Here is a 23,587-nt window from a genome sequence, read left to right on the forward strand (position 1 = left end):
GGGTATAATACATTATGTGAATCATTTTGAAATGAATCAGTTGGTGATTAGGGTTTCTGGAGACATATTTAAGATTAGACCATATTTTGTCCCAGCATATGTCGTTACTCAGTCCAGAGTCCAACTCCTTAGTATCTCTATTCCAAATGTTTTTGATTGGCAGATTTTTGTAAGTGGATTCTAAAAATACACTGAAAAAACGAACTTTTTGGTGTAGTAATATTTATTAGATTAACTCTCATAATTTCTACATAATAATATTAACATTTATTGAGAACTAGATTTTCCTAAGTAAAATTATGATAAATACACAATTAATTCATGTAAAAAATGAACTGTGTGGGAATAGTAAGTCTTATTAGATATTTTCTTGTATTATTTAAGTAAAATTTACTTACATTTATTTGCACATGTTGTAAGGAATACCCACAATTCTTTGCGCCTGAATATTTTTATTTTTTAAGCTTTATCACAGAATAAGAACTGATAAGAACTTTAACTACTTAAATATTTGTTAGCAAAATGTCAAAAAGGTTTAAGCTCTTATATTATTGATGATGTTTTGTTGTAAATAATAATTTTGTTGTCAGTCATGAATTTTGCGTTATAATGCCATTTATAACACTAAAAATAACTAGGTCCATAGGAATATGTTAAAGAAAATAACAAACAGAAAATACGATTTATTTAATATTATTAGGACAGTAATGCTTCAATTTTCAAAAAAACCCTCATAGACTATACCTAAACGATTAAAATAAAGCTAACTTCTAAATAAAATAATTAAGTAACATTTAATTAATTATTTAACATATGTTTTATCATGCAATTTTGAGTAAATTTTATTTGATTTTAGTAGGTAAGTTTTACTTATAAAAAAGCTGTAAATTTTACTTAAAAAAAGTTCGTGCAAATTGTTACGAGGATTTTTTTTAAGTAAATTTTACAAGTTGTTTTTTTCAGTGTAACAGGTATAGGGAAGAGACCATACCCCTTGTACCCTCAAGTGAGGTCAACAACCTGTGTAAAGTAAGGCAAGGAATATTAGAGCCCCACGGGACCCCATATGCACGCATGGCAGATCTCAAACATAAATAGAAAAAAAATGAGTTGCCTGGTAGGTTATATTCTGCACGGAGGTCATTAAACGATCGTAAACCATTGTCCCCCCAAACATCAGCCAAAACATTAATCCCTCTGGTACTCCATTGAGGAAAAACAAAAGGTTTACTGTCAGAGAGAAGTCTATGATTATGAAATAACAGGGAATTGTAATGCCATTTGAGATCGTTCTTAGAAATTTTTGAGGCGATCTGCCATATGTGAGATTATGCTATTATTGGTCCAAGACGCCGTTTAACAGACTTCATTGGAATATTACAGTATATCAAATCCTGTAATCTATAGGGCAATGCCAAATTTAGCTCATTCGGTAGCCAAGATACTGTTGAGTCAGGATTTAGCCATACTGTTAGATGTCGTAAAATAAATGCCCAATGATAGAGCCTAAAATCTGGTAGTGTCAGACCTCCTGCTTCTTTGCAACGCTAGAGTTTGATACTTTATTCTAGGGGACTTGCCATTCCATATGAACTTGGATACAGCTCTCTGTAGTTTAGACCAATAATCTAATAGTGGAGGTAAAGGTATCATGGAGGAGTAAAAATGTATGCGAGGTAAAATATCCATTTTAATGACAGCAACCCGGGCTTGTAACGATATCGGTAAATTTGACCAACGAGTTAAGTCCATTTCTACTCTGTTATATATACCCTGGAAATTTTTATGTGCCGTTGTGTGCAGGGAGGGGAAGATATCTATACCCAAGTATCTGAAACTACTAACAATTGGTATAAATGAGGGAAGAACAGAATTTAAAGAAGAATTGTTCAGATGCATCAAGGCAGACTTATTAGGGGTCAAGCACCGAAGGTGCTGAGACACCTATTGGAATTGTACTTTTTTCTTCTTCTTAGCCATTGGTGTCTATGGCAGCCCTATGAACCGTATGTAGGAAAATGATGAAATTTGGCACAGTTGTAGTGGTGGTCATAAATAGTCAGGTTGCCAAAAATGGGGTGTCTAGCAGTAACTCTATAGCGCCACCAGCAGTGCAAAAATTCAATGTTCAAATGGTTATAACTGCAGATCTGTTTGATCCATGAAAATTCTACTTGGTACACGTGATTGCTCTCCTCATGCTTATTGTTTTTAATACCTTACAGTTTTGAAATGTACAGTATTTTGTTTTTTCGCTACTCCTCCTTCAAATTTGGTGCAATTGTTATGAAATTTGGCACAGGTGATCTTTGGAGTGAGCCGCATAGAAATGACCGAACAGAATTTTGATATTTATCTTTGTTTAAAAGTAATAAATGCACAAACTTAACGAGGTTGTCGCAAAAATGGTTTTGAAGCTGTATCTCGGTCATTATTTTATCAATCGAAATGAAATTTGGTACACGTCATGTCAAGCATAAACTGGTGGACCATGCTGAATCTGGTGACAGCGCCACCTATGGGTCATGAGATATGAAAAAAGGCTATTTTTGCCCATAACTACTGAATTGTTTGTCAGAAAACTATGATTGTGGTGTCTACGGGTTCCTTGGCTCATGCCGCATCTGTGGATGTGTATTATGCCGGGATTGACCGGACCGCTTGTCTGCCATTTTGAAATGAGTCATAAATTGCTATAACTTTTGAAGTATTGGCTATATCGGCGAAAAAAATAGGTAGGGAGCTTCGGCATGATGTCCTGAAGTTACCTGGGAAGTCAGAGTATGGCGCCACCTAGGGGTTATAAACAATAACAGTTCTTATAGAACTGCCTATAACTTCTGAATACTTTGTCTGATATTAATTTTCTTTGTGAAATTAAATTCACTGGTTTATGCCGATTGCAACGATACCTAATTTGTCATTTTCCAACATTCTATTAATGTGTTATTGTAAGGCATATGGTAAATTATCTTTTCGCTACTCCTTTTACAAATTTTGTTTATTTTATGCCAGGTTCTGCTCGTAGGTTCTTTGGAGCAACCCGCACAGAAATGACTGAACAGATTTTTCTGGCACCTAGGCATTTTTTTGAGAAATACCTCTGTAAAGTTGATCGTGCCTGTGATGTTGTCTATTTGTCATAGTTAATTACTGTATATTACATTTTATAGCGTTGCTCTACAGAATGTTTTTCTTGTCTTCAATCTCACTTGAGCTTTTTGATTCTCATATACATTGTATTTCTGTTATTTCTGCTCTGCAGTGTCATTTCTACATCTTTGGTAATTGGCATATGTCAATCCTTGCATCTCTGTAATTTCTTTTCTGCTGTTCCTTGAACTGTGTTAAATGAGTGGCGTGGCGGGTAAGGCGCACGCAATGAGATTCTGAGTTCTTGGGTTCTAATCCCGCCTGAAGCAAGTGTTCGTCGCTTCTATTACATTTTGTTCTTTCTCACCTATTCTTCTCGACCTGTCTGTAGTTCACATATGTTCAGTTTTTGCCATGTTTTCGGTTGCTTCTTGGCACTGCGGTGGTTCTGCTCTGTGATGCTATGCCTTGTGTTCTTGATGCACCTTGGGTGCTCAATGCGCCCTGGGTGATTGATACGTTGTATGTTTCTTGCTGTGCTTTGGGTGTTTGATGTTCTTTGTGTGCTTGCTGTGCTTTGAGTACTTGCTGTGCTTTGTGTGCTTGCTGTGCTTTCTGAGCTTGCTGTGCATTGTGAGCTTGCTGTGCTTTGTGTGCTTGCTGTGCTGTGTTTGCATTGTGCCGAAGGTGCTTGACCCCGTGTTGCTGCTTGCAGCTATATTTCCAATTAATCTTGTATCCAGAAAACTGGCTGAATGTATTAAAGGTTGACAAAATGTGTGGAATAGACTTAGTTGTGTCACTAACATATAGTAGGATATCATCAGCATACAGTGAGATCCTATGGGAGCTTTGTTAAAAGTAATAGGGCTGATCAAAGAATGTTGGGCGGATTTTCTGTGCAAGGGGTTCAAGGGAGAGGGCAAACAAAAGTGGTGAGAGTGGGCATCCTTGACGGGTACCACGTAGAATAGGAAACTTCACAGACATAATGCCAAATGTCATAACAATAGCTGATGGGTTTGAATATAAAACTTTAATCATATTAATGTAATCATTGCCTAAACCAAAACGGTTCAGTGCTAACCAGAGATACTGCCACTCAAGCCTATCAAAGGCTTTCTCCGCATCTAAAGATAAAGTAGCGCATGGTATATCTATTCAAGTAGCCGCCTGAATAATATGTAGCAGTCGGCGGACATTGTCAGTTGCGAGGCGAGATTTTATGAAACCAGTCTGGACGTTATGCACCAATTTAGTCATGTATATCTTAGGGCTGGGCGATTTGACCTAAAATCAAAACCTCGGTTAATCTAGCATTTGACATCGGTTACAATTAATAAACGATTATTTTTTTTTGCCTCATAGTTCCCTGACAAGGTTGGAAAGTTTAGGGCACACCTTAAATCAGCCTGCAATGCAATTATTCACATTTTCCCAAAATAACTGCATTACTGAAAAATATTAAATAGACTTAACTCTATGCAGATGTTGCATGTCATTATGTACAATTGATGAAACTTTCAGAATGGGAAGTTATGAACCAAAGAATCATACAACCCCCATGACTAATTATAGACATAAGATACATACATAATAAGTTGTATCCAGATAGCATATTGTAATGAGATGAGTAGGGCAAAACACATACTTGGACTGTATCCTTTACACGTTTCTTGTATTCAATCCATTTTTTCTTAACTGGGCACTGATGTCTAAGACATTTATTCTCATCTGTAATGCTTTTGGTGTTAATGTAGACTAGAAGTTCCCCCGTTCTCTTTCTCCGTCATCTCTGAAGTGTCTAATTAAACTCACGCGGGCGCGTCTTTTCGCGGTTTTGAGTGAGTGAGATGTGATGACATTACCCGGGCTGCTTAGAGACCCATCGGTAGATTAAACTGAGCGCGTGTGCGGTAAAAACCCGATCGCGCATTCCGTATTTTTGTCACAGGTGCCTGCACATTCGCGAGTACTTCTTAAAAAAAAGTACTGTGTTTCTTTTGGGCACTAGATGATCCTGCTGCTCAGTTAAACAGTGTTTGAGTTCTCCTCCATGTTTCGCTGTGCCACTGACAGGACAGGGCGGAGTTACGCAACATCACACGCAGCAGTTTGTTTTTAAAGGGAAAGTATTTACAGGATTAAAAACCGAAATAACCGACATGATAAAATAATGTCGGTTAGAGGTTCTGAATTTCGGTTTCGGTTATTTTTCGATTAATCGCCCAGCCCTAGTATATCTCTAAACGGGAGGCCAAAACTTTAGCATACAATTTTACATCCCTGTTTAACAGTGATTAGGGCCTATAATAAGGTCTTTGTTAGGTTTAGGTAGTACAGTGATAATGGCCATATTAACACTATTATTGAATGATCCCACCCATACCGAATAATGAATCATATCTAACAAGGGTTGCCCTAACTGATCCCAGAAGGCGAGATATAGCTCAGGGGGGATGCCGTCCCACCCAGGAGCTTTACCCTTTTTCATGAGCATGAGCGCATCCCTCAGTTCTTCCAATGTAATTGCAGTATTTAAGGAAGTGGCCTCTGCCTCAGAAAGACATGTTAGTGTCAGGTCTTTAATAAAGCTATCATATAAAGTCTCACTAAAGACCACGTCTGACCTATTCTGATAAAAGTGTTTAAATTCTGTATTTATAACCTTGGCTTCACTTGTCAAGCCCTGAGAAGATTGAATTGCTGTAATATTAGAATATTTTTCATCATTCTTTAATCTGAGGGCTAGGAGGTGGCTGGGTTTAGCACTGTTAAAATAGTATGTTCTTCTGACTTTATGAATTAAAAATTCAGCTCTGTGTCGTAATAGCGAGTTCAGATCCGAACGCATAGCGTTAAGTTCTTTCTGAGCATTCTCTGAATATAAAGATTGCTGTTGAGACACTAATCTATTCAATTTTTCCTCAAGGATGTTTATTTCTTCCAATCTGGATTTATTTAATTTGGATGCAAAAGCAATAGAGACAGAACATATATGGCCCTTAATGGAATCCCAGAGAAAACGTGGATCGGCAACACTACCAGTATTTAGTTCTATAAACCAATTCAACTCTTCCTTGAGCTTTGTACAGTCGTTGTTTTGTAATAGTGTGATATTAAAACGCCAACGTGATGCTCTAGTAGCCATAATAGAGATTTTAGATGATACCATATTGTGATCTGATAAGGAACATGCTATTATATCTGCACTGTGTATTTTGTAGCATGAAACATTAGACAGCAATAAATAATCCAATCTGGAATAACTTTTATGTCTGGCCGAGTAAAATGTGTATTGTTTCTTTGTGGGGTGAAAAGATATATATATATCGTTCAAATTAAGGTCAGAGATAAATTTAGATAAATCATTGGATGATAAGAGTTGCGCCAGATAATTCTGTACACAAGAACGATCTAGGGAGTTGTTGACAACAGCATTCATATCAAATCTGCCCCTATAATTAAAAAACACGCAGTAAGATCATTGTAAGATCAGGGAGAAAGTTAGAATCAAAATGAGAAGGGGCATAAATTGAAATGAAAGCAACGTTCTTACCTGAAATAACCGTCTTAATATATGATATTCTACCCCCCTCACAGCTATATCTCTCTAAGATGTTAAATGAAAGTTTCCGTTTCAACAAAATCAAAGTACCGCATAACTTGCTATCCAATGAGGAATAGGCAGCCACAAAATAGAACTTATTACAGAATTTGTTAACATCTATTTTTTCCAAATGTGATTCCAGTATAAGTGCAATATCGACCTGATGTCTATGCAGATAATCCAGGCAAGCAGTGCGTTTAATGCGGTTATTCAGACCATTTACATTCCAAGTAATTATATGAAGCCTTGTCGAAGTCATAATTTAACTCTTAAGTGTTATCAATCATCAAAAAATACAGAAGCAGCAAATCAAAGGCACCACCGGTGTATAAGAGATTACAAGGAGAGAGAACCCACCCACCCCGGTCGCCATGATCCCCAAAAGTACAAAATTTCCCACAATTAAAGAAAATAAATACAACAAGGCAACTGCCGAAAAAACAAAAACATAAAAATTAAAACAAAAACACAGCAAACAGAAACCACCAAACGGGTGTTATATTAACCATTTACTGGACAACGTAACCCCGAGCAGGGCGGCAGACACACATTTACCACTCCCTACTCTATTATGTCAATAAACAAAACTATCCAGGATCAAAATTGACAGAGAAAGTTCAAATGAGGCTCGATCAAACCGTGATGTGCGAGGTACATATTGACTTACTCTCGCTATTAGAGAGCGAGATAAAACAAATCTTCTGATTATAAGAATGAGACTTTACACTACATCACTTTCCGGAGTTGAGAATTCGCTTAGGAAGTCTTCGGCCTCCATTGGGGTCTTGAATATGTGTTGAGCCGAACTGCCTCTTTCCCGTTGACTTTAACTGGAGATTTCCTCGATGCCCGGAGAATTAAATCGCGGGCAGTGAAGCAAAGCATCTTCATGATTACAGTGCGAGGTCTGACAGAATTATTTGGAGGGCCGATGCGATGAGCTCTCATGATCTCGGGTTTGGTCTCGATCAGCAAGGGGAACCATACAGGTAAAGATTCCGATATATATGTCATGATCCTTGAAGCTTCCACGCCTTCCAGGAGATTTATAATGCGAACATTATCTCTGCGGCTACGGAATCCCCTAACTTTTCCTCAAATGATGTTAATCTGGTGGCACACCTGTCGTAGTTTTTCTCAGATTTGCCAACACGGCTACTCAGGCTGGAATATCGGTCACGTAACTCTCCCCCATTTGAACAGCTGGAGAGCTCCGACTGAATATTATCCAGCCTGTCTTGCAGAGATTTAAACTGTGCTTCGATGAATTGTTGCTGTTTCTCCATAGCGGAGGCGATCATGGTGGCGAGGGCCTCCTTGGTCCTGTCCGCCTCGTGCATTTGGTCGCGCTGAACTTGCCTACCGGACGATTTACCTTGACGACATGTCATATCGTTGATGTCCAATGTCAAAACAAACAACACTGTGTCTAAATATTAACAAAAATCGTGGAAATATAAATTATAACGAGTAGGGTTAGCGGAGCAGAGACGCTATGCTGCCATCATGCTCACAGGTCACATGACCCTTCCATTTAGTCGATTCTTAAAGACAGCTACAGAGTCAACAGATCATGTCATGAGACCGGCAGATCATTCCACAGTTGTGGAACAGCTCCAGAGAAGGTACGCAATAATGTTTTTTCCCTTTTTGAGATGGAACCACAAGCCATCACTCTGTGACAGAGTGCAGGGATCGAGAGGGTACATAAGGCTGTATACATTTTAAAGGCCAGGAGCAGAGCTTTAAATTTGATGCGAGCTGCTATGGGAAGCCAGTGTAACTTGACAAAGAGAGGAGTGACTTGACAGTCTTGCTGCTGCATTCTAAATCATCTTTAGGGGTTTGGTATTGCAAGCTGGAAGTCCAGCCAGTAGTGCATTGCAGAAGTCCAGCCTGAACAGGACAAGAGCTTGGACTAGGACCTGCGTAGCATGCTAATGTAGAGGATGAATCTACAAGAGCGGGCAGCACTGGCAACATGCTCCATGAAGATAAGCTATTATTATTATTATTATTATTCATTTTATTTATGGGCGCCTTTCACGACACTCAAGGACACCTTACAATAAAACAATACAGTCAAAATACATAATACAAATAAGTCATACATCAGTTACACAAATAAAAAGCCTGCCTAAAAAGATTCTTAAGTCTAGTTTTAAAAAGAGTCAGATTTTCACTGGTCGTGTATTCCACAGGTAAGGGGCTGCATAGCTAAACGCTCGTGTCCCAAAAGATTTTGTATAAATCCGGGGAGGAGCTAGAGCTAAGGAATTAGCTGATCTTAATGCGCGGGATGGAGTGTAGTGCCGTATAAGATCAGTTAAATAAGAAGGTGCTTGATTGTTAAGTGCTTTGTAGGTGAGAAGAAGTAGTTTAAAATCAATGCGGTATTTAATTGGAAGCCAATGTAACTCTACTAACACTGGTGTAATATGATCAGCCAAACAGGACCTACTAACGATACATGCGGCTGCGTTTTGGACCAATTGTAGTTTGTTCAGGACCCTTGCAGGTAGGCCATACAGTAGTGAATTACAAAAATCAATTCGCGAGGCGAAGGTGAAAGTATGCAGTACATACCAAGTTATTTATATGCGTTTCAAATGATAGAGTGCTATCGAAAATGACACCCAAGGTTTTAACCTTTGTAGATATTGGGACTAGTGAACCATCAACAAACATTGCGGTACATTTAGATTTTGCTAAATTGGTTTTTGAGCCAATTAGCAAGATCTCAGTTTTTCCACTGTTTAATTTAAGAAAATTAAATGTAAACCATTGTTTGATCTCAACAAGACAGTCGGTAAGTTGTGATAATGGAAAATTTGAAGTAGTGTCTGAGGAAAGATAAAGCTGGGTGTCATCAGCATAACAATGAAATTGAATACCGTGCTTTCTAAAAATACTACCAAGGGGCAATAGATAAATAATAAACAAAAGAGGGCCGAGGACAAATCCCTGAGGGACTCCAGTGGCTACACAAGTGGGCTTTGATATATACTGTTTCAGCTGAACAAATTGGGAACGCCCAGTTAAGTAGGAATGGAACCATGACATAACAGTACCTGTGATCCCTATAGACCCCAGTCTGCTCAGTAAAATGGCATGAAAAAACCGTATCGAACGCTGCGTTCAAATCAAGTAGAACAAGTAATGTCAGACTCCCTGCGTCAGCAGCAATCAATAAGTCATTGGAGATCTTAACTAAAGCTGTCTCAACACTATGTGAAGGACGAAAACCTGACTGGAACTGTTCGTATAGGTTATTTGTGGAGAGATGTTCCTGGAGTTGATTAGCAACAACCCGTTCAAGTATTTTTGAGAGAAACAGTAAATTTGAGATAGGCTGGAAGTCATTGAAGTCACTCAGGTCAGCCCCCGGTTTCTTGGGGATTGGAGAAATGACAGCTGTTTTAAAAGAGTCAGGGACTATACCAGACATAAGTGAAGCATGAATAATATCAGTGATTAAAGGTGAAAGAGACGGTAGACAAGCTTTAACCAAATAAGTTGGGATGGGATCTAGATGACAGGTAGTAGATTTAGCTTTCTTTATCATCCGAATTATATCCATAGTACTTGGAGCTTGGAAGTTAGATAGTAATGAAGGTACAGGCTGATCAGGATGTTCATTAAAAGTACTAGGTCTCAAATTTAGGGATGCAATCTGTTGGTGGATATTTTGTATTTTATCATTAAAAAAGGACATAAAAGCCTCACAAAGATCGACGGAGCACACATGAGAAGGAAATACATCCAACGGTTTTAAAATGTTATTCATCACAGAAAATATATTTTTTGTATTCCCTTCGTTAGAACTAATAAGTCCTGCATAGTGTTCAGTTTTGGCTGTATGCAAAGCAGTTTTATAAGTCTGCAAATGTTCAGCATATAGATCTTTATGTATCACAAGTCCAGTTTTAGAACACAGACGTTCCAGGCGACGGCCCTTGCGTTTTAGCTCACGTAGTTCCTGAGAAAACCACGGAGCGGAATTAACAAAGGTAACAGATCTAGTTTTCAATGGAGCAAAACCATCCAAAATACTCTGGAGACCAGTGTTGTAATACAGTACTAGTTCATTAGCAGACAACTGGGATACAGTATCAGATAGAGAGGTTATTTCATGTGAAAATGACATTATCTCCATATTCTTTAAATTCCTGAAAGTAATAGTGCGAGGAAAATTATGCTTAAAAACTGGCACCTGGGCTCTAAAAGATATCAACATATGATCTGATATTGACATATTAGTCACAGTACAATTAGATGGTATTATGCCAGAACAGCATACAAGATCCAGTGTGTGCCCTTTTATATGGGTTGGAGCATTTATATATTGTTTTATCCCGAAACTGTCCAAACAGTGTAGAAAGTCCTTCGTAAGTGTGCAAGTCGTACAATCGGCGTGAATATTAAAATCACCTAACAGCATAACATTGTTTGTCAGGGCACACAAATATGTTAGCAAGGCAGAGAATTCCTGTATGAATAAAGTATTTGCCTTAGGAGGACGATATAGAGTTGCAATAATCGTTGGCGTTGCCCCTTTAATTTGCATAGCGAGCACTTCGAAAGAGGTATAATCTGGCAGAGATAAACAAAGGACTTTCCATTTCTCATTATAGAGTACAGCTACACCTCCTCCGCGGCCAGTTGTTCGAGGCTTACAGTTATAAACATAGCCGTTGGTTCGGAGTCATCACCTCTCCAGGATATGACCTACCTGAGAGGTACGACTTGAACCATAGAAGCGCTGTGTCAGAGACACCCATAGTCATGAGGGTCTGCTGGAGGATGTGGTGATTGACCATGTCAAAAGCAGCAGATAGATCCAGTAAGGTCAGCACAGAAGATTTGGAACATAGTTTCAGTGGACTGACTGCTTTTGAAACCAGACTGATTGCTATCCAGGAGGTTTTTTTTACAATACAATACAATACAATTTTATTTGTATAGCACGTTTTTAAAAACAACTTGCGTTGACCAAAGTGCTTGACAAGGCGAGGAGAAAAATACAATACGAGAAACACAGGACATCAGACAAGAGACACAGCATAGGCGGATGACAAGAGACATCAAGGTATATTAAAAGCTTTTGAGAAGAAATAAGTTTTTTAAGGGAAGTTTTAAAAAGTGACAGGGTTTGGGCATATCTAATGTGAAGAGGTAGGCTATTCCATAGCTTCGGTCCATAGACTCCAAAAGCACAGTCACCTCTATTTTTGAGCCTGGTTTGAGGGATAGATAGTAGATTGGAATCGCCCGATCTAAGTGATCTTGACTGGGAGACTGGATGAATCAGTTCAGATAAGTTCTGGGGAGCTTGGTTTTGTAGAGACTTAAAAACAAAAAGTAAAACTTTATAGTCTATTCGAAATTTAACCGGTAGCCAATGAAGCGAGATCAGAACTGGTGTAATATGGTTGAATTTACGTTTACCTTTGAGGAGTCGTGCAGCTGCATTTTGGACTACTTGGAAGATGGTTCATGTATTTCTGAGAAATACCGATATATAAGGAGTTACAGTAGTCCAGTCTGGATGTAACGAAAGCATCTCAAAGTGCTTGCCAGGCAAAAAAGGCTTAACCTTAGCTAATAGATGGAGATGAAAGAAACAGGACTTTACTACAGCACTTATCTGCTTTTCAAATTTAATGTTGTTGTCAATCCAGACTCCCAGGTTCCGAACACAGTTGGTGCTGTATGGTGACAGTGATTGAAGGTTAACGCCATGCGTACTACGATCATTGGGGCCAAACAAAATAATTTAAGTTTTTTTTCATTTAAACTCAAAAAGTTGCCAGATTTTTTAAGTTCTACCAGAAAGACTCGAAGATAGGTTAAGAATTGATATGAGTTTATTTAACAGTAGTTAGCAACCAAGGTTGGAATGTAACACAGTATAGTTCTTTGGCGTAGGCCCCGACCATAGTTCAAATACGGGGGTCACGGATTCTTGCGGTTCCTGTCTGAAGATGAAGACAGGCCAGAATCTAATCCCCCTCGAGTATGGACGGAACCGACCTGGTGATGGTGGTAGGGAGGGTGGGTTGTAAATGCTGGCATCAGTATCTGCGAACGCAAAGACAGATGAGTACGAGGCTTATATACTCTCAGGTTGATTGATTGCGCCTTGTGAAATGAATGACGTAACATTCAAGTTTCCTGGTAGAACTTAAGCTACGCTACGCTAAGCTAACATTTCTACCAGAAAGACTCGAAGATAGGTTAAGAATTGATATGAGTTTATTTAACAGTAGTTAGCAACCAAGGTTGAAATGTAACACAGTATAGTTCTTTGGCGTAGGCCCCGACCATAGTTCAAATTCGGGGGTCACAGATTCTTGCGGTTCCTGTCTGAAGATGAAGACAGGCCAGAATCTAATCCCCAAAAATTGGTAACGATGATCGGTACCCACCAGTGTTTCTTAGAGGTTCCTGAAACAGAGATAAGAGAAATTGTTATCCACTGACATTGACGGATGCCGTGAGAGGCCATGGGATTGCCGCTTAGGCCGTAGAAGGCAGCAATATGCCAGAGAGAGATAGGCTGGAGAGATAGGCCGCGTAGGCCGTAGAAAGCAACGATATGCTTCAATGGGAAAAGGCCGCGTAGGCTTTAGAAGGCAACGATATGCCAGATAGAGATAGGCCGCGTAGGCCAGAGAAGGCAACGATATGCCTAGTGGGAAAAGGCCGCATAGGCCTTTGGAAGGCAACGATATTCCAGAGAAATAGGCCGCGTAGGCCATAGAAGGCAACGATATGCCAGATTGAGATAGGCTGGAGAGAGACTGGAGAAGTAGGCCGCGTAGGCCGTAGAAGGCAACAATATGCCTAGTGGGAAAAGCCAAGTAGGCTTTAGAAGGCAACGATATGCCTAGTGGGAAAAGGCCGCGTAGGCCTTTGGAAGGCAACGATATGCCAGAGAAATAGGCCGCGTAGGCCATAGCAGGCAACGATATGCCAGACAGAGATTGGCCGCGTAGGCCATAGAAAGCAACGATATGCCGAGTAAGAAAGGCCGCATGCCCATAGAAGGCAACGATATGCCGTGTTGAGAGAGGCTGTGTAGGCCATGGAGGGCAGAGATATGCCAGGGTTAGATAGGCCGCATAGGCCGTAGAAGGCAACGATATGCCCAGTAGGAAAAGCCAACAGGTTAGCTTGCAATAGATTCACCACCACCAGTATAGACAAAAGGTACATACCATTAACATGTCCGTAAATGTCGACCATAATATCAGCAGTAGAGGATATCCGTAGAGGGCTGCCACGTTAGGCTTGATAGCAGAGAGGCCGCGTAGGCCGCAGAAGGCATGTTATGCCAGAGTGAGAAATGATATAAATGGCAAAGGCCATGATTTAGCATGGTTAAATACACCACCACCACCACCACCAGTAGTTTGCTTAAACATACCTTGATTACTGCTTGCCTATATTCAATTGACTGTCATAGTGGTTTCCTGCACACAGTGAAATTAGGAGCGCGGCTCCTGATGAAGAGAGACAATTGAAGTATACATGCTTTTATATTGTCATTATAAAAGTAGGGAGAAGATTAGATGGTTACAAACAAATCTGACTGATGCTAAAGATTGCACGGTGTCTGTCGTGTCTTGGGTTTCCCCAGTCCTGTACTCTTTATTTGAAGTTCTGTAATGTCATCCATGTCTGTAGTTCTTGTAGTTCGTTGGTCCTTGTTCTAGATTGTTTCCCCAGGTGTGTCTTGATATCTTGTTTACCCACATGAATATATACAGTCCTTGTGTTTCAGTTGTCCTTTGTCGAGTATAGTTTGCCGTCATCTTTTTAGTCCTGTATTCTGGTCTTCATTCTGGTTCTGCTTTGTGCACTTTTGGGTTTAAGAAATAAACCATAGCATTTGGATCCGTTGCCTTGTCTTGCTTGCTTCGCCATGACACACAGATGATTATATAAAATTCTCCGTTTACGATGTAAATTAAGACCCCCCAAAAACTGAGGAGCGGTATCAGTAGGGCTGTGCAGTTGATAGATGGACGTACTCCGAAAGTAATAGCCTTCTAGATGAAAGTTTACAGCTTAAATTTTGACTAACCATAATAGCATGATTAAACGTAACAGTTTTGTGCAAATAGTCTTACATGATATGCACTTAAGAAGTTCTGAATTATTTGTTGAAAGAAGATCCTCCGCCACACTGGCAATCCAGAAACGATCGAAGTCCGCACCATACATGACCGCGGACGTGAAACGTGACAACCTGCGTGCACGCGGCAAGTGTGCACGGCCCAGTGCTAACGAAAGCTAATTTCTTGTACATGTAGCAATTATGCATGTTTAAATCCTTGCAGCCGTATGCAATTAGAGTTCCTGGAAATCGATAAAGAGCCCTGATGGTAATACAGGCACTGAAAATAAAGCACTTATAGAACTGCATGTCCGTAGTCTGTGTAAAAACATGTATATAGTTTTAAAATAGCTTGCCTCATGTAAGCAGCTGCACTGTTATAATGTTTTAAATCCTAGCAGCCGGTGTAATGTGGTTATATGGAAAGTTGATGCATGTTTCGCTATTTTCTTGAGGATGCAGAGTAAGTAGATTGTACGCTTCTAATTCCAGACAAAGTTCCTTGTAAAGTCCTCATTTATAATTATAACTGCATGATTTTTGGCTTTCCCAGACGAAAGATTTCCATCGTGAAACAATCATCACGATTTCTATGATCGTGGCTCTTCGTCGGTGGTACAGTGTCGTACGGTGGGAGAAGTTCAAAGACGGACGTTTTCCTGGTCTTGCGTCCAAGATAGCCTACAATAGTTTTCTGACAGTGTCAGAAATTCAGCATGATCACCGCACAATGCGTTTGCTGCTATAATCTAGTCAGAGTGCAAAAATCCTGTGGTATATTCCAGGCTTTAAACGAAACATTGAATTAAATTAGAAACAAGTTATTTCAGATGCATTCCTATTCTCCAGTCATGTTGGAATTCATTAAAACAGCATATGATGATTAGAATTAAATAGTGAAACACATAGATAATCGAACACCACCATATTCAAACATAACACCACTCGAAGAAATATTTAGACATTTTTCCATTGGGTTCCATGCTAAAACAAGAAGGAATTGTGTTTGTATTCTGTATAGCTGGTGCACCACCATTTCGGGTGAAACATACGTTGCCAACGTTCAACAGCACTTAAAATAGGAATTACGTGATGTGATTTAAAGCTAGCAGACACATTACATCTTCAAACCAGTATCCAGACATCCGCTGTAGCCTATCCATACGCATATTCTGTGCGCCTGCGTCGCAAATAAAGCACAATGCACTTAATGGTTTAAACTGATGCAACCTGTTGTATTCTTGAAGAGGCAAGGCGCACGTTTTTCAACTTTAAGTGAGGTCTACTGCATACAAACAACTCAACATAAGGGTTTACAGGCTCAACTTTGTTGAGACATCCGCAGAATGCACACCGATCAAAACAATGGCAAGCCCTCAGGAATAACACCAATGCACGTTTTAATTGTATTAAGGACACAACCTCAGCTCCATCTCCATATTGCGCTGTAAGACATAGTCATTGCCATCTTTCGGTTGTAAAAGCATGTACCGTGCACTATCAGCCAATCCAGTATAATAAATAAGAGAGCTTACCTTAGGAGAAGATAATCCAAATAAATAGATGGGATGTTCAACGCAACCGAGCTCGGATAAGAAGTTGACTGAGATCTGGAATAAAGTCTCATTTGAAAAGTATACAGGTAAAAGTTGATGCATTCTCGTACTTTATACATGTGCATAAATAACTGAAGATCTTAAAGCACAAAGCTTTAGATGGAAACATTTATGCTGAACCCCGTGCTCAATAAAATTGACAATATGCATTACTGTTGCCATTCGACCACACACACACACACTTACGATTTGCTCAGCAACAAAATGTGTGCTTGAAAACTTTCCGCTGTATGACCAGGATTTATTCTCCAATGATATAAATGGTGTGTCCTACCATAAGATTTAAAGTTCGTAAAATAGCGTATCCCCGTATCCTTAAAGTCTGTAATTAGGGTCAGGTGAGTGAAGATCTAACGTGAATATTTGCATTTGATATGAACAGTTTGCATGAATACTGTTAGGCATTAAGCAACTTGCATTGTAGTACCGTAGCAGGTATAGGACGTTGCAAGAACCTGTTACATGAATAAATAGTACCTTATATTATTGATGTTTTAGGGAAACACTGAAAGGGACAGTTCAGATGAAGCTCGTATACTTTGCGCATTCCTTATTCCAATGAAACACACAAACATTAGACCGCGTCATTTGCCTGTTTGCAGCATGTCATGCATTGCATACACGCTGTATTTAATGTGTGAAATTTTCGCGAGCAATAGTCGTTCATCCAAGTCGATTCCATGTCTTTGCTTCACAAAACATTCGCGTACGGTTTAAAACCAATAATAAGCGGAGCATTTGGTATTGTAGATGAAAGACAAAGATCCTGTGGTGAGGGAGATAACAAGCTTCGGCATTCTTCCAAACCCGTGCAGGTGCGGCGCTTCGCCAATCAATGATGATTACTGACATCTGCTGCGGGCGATCAGAGTGTGCGACAGTCAATATTAATATTACACTTTACAGATCATCCAAATGTTCTTGCACTGTTCATAAAAAGAAACGGCCTGTGGTATCCTTTTCTGTGTACTGCAGGGTTACACACTTAATGAAGCTTGCAGACTTCCCTTTTTAAGTCTTTAACCTTCTGTGAGAGCTCCTCGCGATGTTGCAGGTAAAACGAAACGAGATGAAAAATCCCAAGAAACTAGTTAGAATGCCCGATAAAATCACTCAACATTTAAATCGGCGTGATTCGGGTAACTAACGCTTTAGTTAGCATTAGCATTGTAAATGCTGGCATCAGTATCTGCGAACGCAAAGACAGATGAGTACGAGGCTTATATACTCTCAGGTTGATTGATTGCGCCTTGTGAAATGAATGACGTAACATTCAAGTTTCCTGGTAGAACTTAAGCTACGCTACACTAAGCTAACATTTCATCCAGACAGTCCAATAATGGTTTTAAAGCAGACATGTCATCACCTTCATAGGCAAGTAAATTTGGGTGTCGTCAGCGTATAGGTGAAATGAAACCCCATGATTAGATAGAATTGAACCCAGGGGTGACATATATAGTTTGAAAAGTTCTGGCCCAAGAATTGAGCCCTGTGGAACTCCGGATCCAAGTTTTTGGATGAGCTCTGTTGCCCAATGCGAACAGAAAAGCTTCTGTTAAACAGGTATGAGCGAAACCATTCAAGAACTGTACCCCTTAAACCTATACAGGATTCGAGATGAGAGATTAAAATATCATGATCAACCAGATCAAAAGCGGAGCTAAGGTCTAACAAGACAAACGCAACAAATTGCCGTGTCAGTGGTAGACAGAATATCGTTCATAACTCGTAAAAGTGCAGATTCCGTACTATGACGTGATTTAAAACCAGACTGGAATTTCTCGTGAATATGACAATCATTTAAAAAAGACTGGAGTTGGCTCAGAACCACTTTTTCTAAAAGTTTAGATATAAAAGGGAGATTTGAAATTGGGCGGTAGTTACTTAAAGTTGTGGTATCCAAACTAGACTTTTTAAGTTTAGGCAAAACCGAGGCATGTTTCAGGCTGTTAGGAACAGCACCAGTGTTTTTTTGTGTGAAGAAAGAGGAGAGCTGGTCAAACACAATGCGTTCAAGAGTCTTGGCAATAAAGGGAAGAAGAGAAACGTGTCTGTAGTTCTCTAGCATAGCAGGATTGAGTGTGGGTTTCTGCAGCAGTGGGTTTATCCAGGCCTTTTTAAATGATGCGGGGAAGGGACCAGCGGAAAGAAATGAATTGAGTGTTAAAGTCAGCTGCCTGTGATTTCTCAAGGTGAATGTTGAAGTCACCAAGTGCCACTAAAGGAGTACCATCCTCTGGGAATGAAGACAGAAGTACATCCAACTCCTCCAAGAAATTTCCAAGTTGACCTGGGGGGCGATTTAGATAACTAAAATTGATTTTAGTAGGGTGGATGATAGTAACAACATGTGACTTGAAAGAGCTGCTGTCACATGAGGGTGTTTGCTGTTGGAATTTCCAGTCCTTTGGAATGAGCAGACCGGTCCCTCCACCCCTTCCTGTTGTGCGAGGACTGTGGGAGAAAACGTAGTTGTTGGAGAGGGCAGCCGGAGTGGCAGTGTCCTCTGTTTTAATCCAGGTCTCAGTAAGTGCTAGAACAAAAAGACCAGAATGTGAAGCAATAGCTGTAATGAAATCTGCTATGTTTACAGCAGATTGGCAGTTCAATAAGCCAATGGGAAAAGTCATTGAAGCGGTGGTGGATGGTGAGAGTGTGCGGAGGTTATTAACAGTTCGTCGACGGCAACGTGATACAACTGATATACGAGTTGTTGTGACAGTAGAGATTTGAAAACACATAGTAAAAATGGAAGAATGGGAAATGTGCAAGAGAGGAAAAAGACAGATAAATAGATAAATATAAAAAGTTAGGTGGAGTTGCGCAGGTAGAGTCAATGGTCTTTTCACTCTTCAGTCTTCACGCTAGGAGGGGTACACAAGACGAGGCTGCCCACGACCACTGCTGGGGTGGACTAACTGCTTAAATAATTGCTTCAATTGTGAACTGAACTCAGCAGGCCACGCCCGACAAAAATCAACAACAAATAGCCGAAAGTAACGCAAGGACACACAGGAACAAACACGATTTCAGCACGTGAGACATAGGTAAACAAGACAGTGTTTCTTAGCAACGCAACTGAAAAAAACTAAGATTAAACAGATAAAACAACATTTTTATGCTTATATTGTGTATGAATAAGGGAATACATTCACGGTGTTCTGTCAGTCTCTTACTCTCTGTCTTGTGACTCTTCGTATTCAATTGAACCTTTAGAGAAGCACATTAAACAACATATTTATGCTTATATTGATGAAAGTGAATACAGTCGCGTTGCTCTCTCTCTCTTGCTTCCTCTCACTCGCTCTCTCTCTCTCTCTCTCTCTTACATGATGGTAATCCTCATCTTTAACCTTTTAAAAAGACGATTAAAACTATAAGTTATAAGATTGTACTGTATGTGTTTTAGGGAATACAGGCACAAGTTTTCAGTCATTCTTTCTCTCTGTCCCTCGCACTAAATGGTGACGTGGTGGTTGGATAGTGCAGATGAAGGGGCGGTATCATTATAATATTATCCCCATGTCATATGTATTACGAACAAAATCTGAATTACCTATTTTTTCACATGCTTGCAGAGAGGCTTACCAAAAAGTTACAGGGTTGGTATTTTTCATGTTTTCTGTGTTGGGGTCCCAATTGTAGCACTTAAATATGTAAAAAGTCAGATTTTCATGGAATGTGTCCCCTTTAAAAACTCATGTGACATGAAGTATTTAAAAACATAAATACTAATGTCTTGCTAGAAATGCAATCAAAAGGTGTAAAAAGTGAATAAATTTGTGCTCCAGTCTTTTTTCGCCACCATTTTCGAAGTCGACCGGGCTCGACCAGTCACATTCCCCGTGCATGGCCACGTATAGAACTATCGGACAAGAAGATTAAGTTATCTCAGGAGACAAGAAGTAAACCAAACATTGTATTTGGACGTGCCTTGATGCCTCCGAAGGCAGTATTTTAGAGATTTCGGATGCAGCCAGATTTTTCCAAAAAAATTTTAATGACATGATGTCACTGCCTCTGAGAAACCTTACAAATCCCATGTAAATGCTGTTTTCTGCGTAGCCAGTTTATTGACGTTCATGTAAACGCATGAAACAGGTTTCTTTAATAAGCTGACTTTTGATAGATAACCACTTGTTTTGTGCATGTGAACGCACTTACCTTTGGAAGGAGTATTTAAAGTGCTCTAATATTTTTTTGTTATTTTCAATTCAATTCAATTCAATTTTATTTATATAGCGCTTTTCACAATACTCAATTGTTTCAAAGCAGCTTTACATTAATAGAAAAACAGAAAAACGACAGATAGCACAACATAATACACAATAGCATAAGCAGTCAAATTTGCTGTGGCTATGACTCGACATTGTGAGCGAGCGTATTACTAATGTAACGTCTAGGAGAAGAAGCTAAGTTAAGCCCAAGCAGGCTACCTCCCCGGGGTAAAAAACCCCCTAGGAGAAAAAAAAACAAAAACCCCGGGTTGTTTAGCCGAGGAAATAAAAAATAAAAAGTCCTAGGAGGGAAAAACCCTTGGGAGATATACATGTATATAAACACATATAAACGGATAAGGAGATTAAGCGGAGATTAAGCGGGTTCTGCCGGTGATCGTTGGTCAGGCATCAGCTGGGCATCACATTGAGGGACGACCAATAGATCAGAGGTGTGCCGACTTTCACATCTACCGGAACTGGTTCTGTTTGTCCCATTGTCCTCAGGGTCGAGGACGAGACAGGGAGAGAAAAACAAAATCATACTAGCGTAGGGGCCGTTGACATGTAATGCAATGTCACACAGTGATGTGGTTTAATCAGCTTAGTTTCAGACAGACTAACTATTGCGGCATAATTATATTATCCACAGTTGAGGATTTTGCAAATTGGGGGCCCACTGCGACGGTATATATGGTAACTAAGGGTCACCTTCCGATTTTTAAGAGAAAATGAAACCTGTCGACTCGTTTGACTAAGGCCTGTAACCCCACTGTCGTCGTTAATGCAGGTTCAGTGGCAAACGGGTCTATATTGCATACTATTTACAAGATCACGAGAAAACACCAACATCGCAACCTGACCATACGTGTCAACCCGTTTGACTAAGGCTGGAGGCCCCACTGTCGTCGTTAATGCAGGTTCAGTGGCAAACGGGTCTGTATGGCATACTTTTCGCAATACAAAGAAAGCGCCAAAATCACAACCCAACCATACGTGCCAAACCGTTTGACTAAGGCTGGAGGCCCCACTGTCGTCGTTAATGCAGGTTCAGTGGCAAACGGGTTTGTATGGCATACTATTCACAAGACACACAAAAATGCCAAAATCACAACCCAACCATACCAACCAACCCGTTTGACTAAGGCTGGAGGCCCCACTGTCGTCGTTAATGCAGGTTCAGTGGCAAACGGGTTTGTATGGCATACTATTCACAAGAACACGAAAGTTCCGAAATCGCAATCCGACTATAGGTTAAGATAAGGTTTTTATTTATTTATTTGGTTGGTCTGTGTTATGACCGCGAGTGCTTTGTTCCGTACAAATAACTATTTTGAGTTAAGTACTTTTACTAGACAAATTATGCGAATGCTTTGTTGAAGAGAAAAGTTTTAAGTCTAGATTTAAAATTATCGACTGTGTCTGATTCTCGGACATCGGTTGGTAAATCATTCCAGAGCTTAGGGGCTAAGTAGGAAAATGACCTTCCACTTTTAGACACTTTTTTTGATAAACCCATTGTCTGGTGTTTTTTTCTTTAAAAACATATTTGTCTTTAAGGTATAGCAGCAGCCATTATGTTCAATCCTGATATGGAGACGGAGCTCTCTGACACTCAACTTCGCGTGGCCTTCGATGGGGATGCTGTAATTTTCTCTGATGAGTCAGAGATTATTGTGAAGAAGCATGGCCTGGACACGTTCTTTGAACATGAAAAGCAGCATGAGAACAAGCCACTGGCTCAGGTACTGTATGTCTCCATGGCATTAAATTTGCATTTCATTTACTCACCCTAAGGCCGTCTGATAAGTTAGTCCCAGGTTAAACTATCATTGCCATTGTTTTGTCTCAAGATGCATACCAGTATTGTTTTTTGTAAGGTTTGAATGTAAAAACTGCTTAAATGTCCTAATATAACTAAGGCCTAGTATTGGATTAATTTAAACCCTGTCCGGAAAACTGGCCCATTGCGATCTTCATCTTAAAATAAATTGAGATTCTGTGTATAAAATGCTTTTTATGTTTTTTATTTAACTCAACTATATAATATACCACAGGTATGTGATTTGCTTGATTACTTTATAAACATAACTGCATGCAGCCATAGAAGCTGGCATGGGCAAATATGTGTGGATTAGGGCTAGGGTTGCCAACCGTTCCGTATAATACGGAATCGTCCCGTATTTGACACATAAAATTCTTGTTCCGTATTGAACTGATACGGAACGCAGTTTGTTCCGTATTTTATGAAAATTAATTCAGTGCAAATACATGACAGACACATAGCTTATAATATGTCAGCCATGAACGAAGACATTTGTATAAGAAAACCCTGGCGGTGCGGTAATTTCTCCCTCTGTTTGTCTATGATCAGCGTAGCGTTTTTAACATCTTGCAGCCCCATCAGGGAATGCCCTTTTAATTGGTCGTTTAGTCATTGTGATGTCACGTATCATAGCAACGATGACGACAAGTGACAACAGCGAGAAATGTAAAAATGACTGCATCCGAGCAGCCGGCGGGAAAAAAAACGAGCACAAAAATACAGAATTGAATGGGAAAATGACTGCCCGTGGCTGGAATGCGTGAGGAACAATGAATACAAGGCCAATTGTACCATATGCCGTCACGTTTTTTCTGTTTGTCACGGCGGAGTGTGTGATATTAAGCAGCACGCATGAGGAGATAATCACAAGAGGAGCGAGAGGCTGCGGGCACAGGATGGAGCAATGTCAAGTAGGGTTGTGCCGATAGACGATAGTATCGTGTATCGACGATCTTCAGACATATCGCCAATGGCAGGCTTTCATGGCGATAGTCACGACGATAGTTGGCAAATGGTTATTATTATTATTATTATCATCATAGTTTTATATTAACACCCACAATGCATGCTTTTCCTCACATGAGGGTTTGGCTTCACTTTACG

The 23,587-nt window shown here is 39.8% G+C and overlaps 1 protein-coding gene across 2 annotated transcripts in view; it reads left to right on the forward strand.

The window, feature by feature from the left end:
* nt5c1bb (5'-nucleotidase, cytosolic IB b) overlaps positions 1-23,587 on the forward strand; it is a 78,427-nt gene that overhangs the window by 48,097 nt on the left and 6,743 nt on the right. For both annotated transcript variants that reach the window (XM_073855479.1, XM_073855478.1), the window contains one exon: positions 22,219-22,403. In XM_073855479.1, coding sequence (XP_073711580.1) covers positions 22,219-22,403 — 185 coding nt within the window. The remainder of the gene's footprint in view (positions 1-22,218; positions 22,404-23,587) is intronic.

The sequence above is a fragment of the Misgurnus anguillicaudatus genome, chromosome 18 (assembly GCF_027580225.2).
Source record: "Misgurnus anguillicaudatus chromosome 18, ASM2758022v2, whole genome shotgun sequence".
Taxonomy (NCBI): Eukaryota; Metazoa; Chordata; class Actinopteri; order Cypriniformes; family Cobitidae; genus Misgurnus; species Misgurnus anguillicaudatus.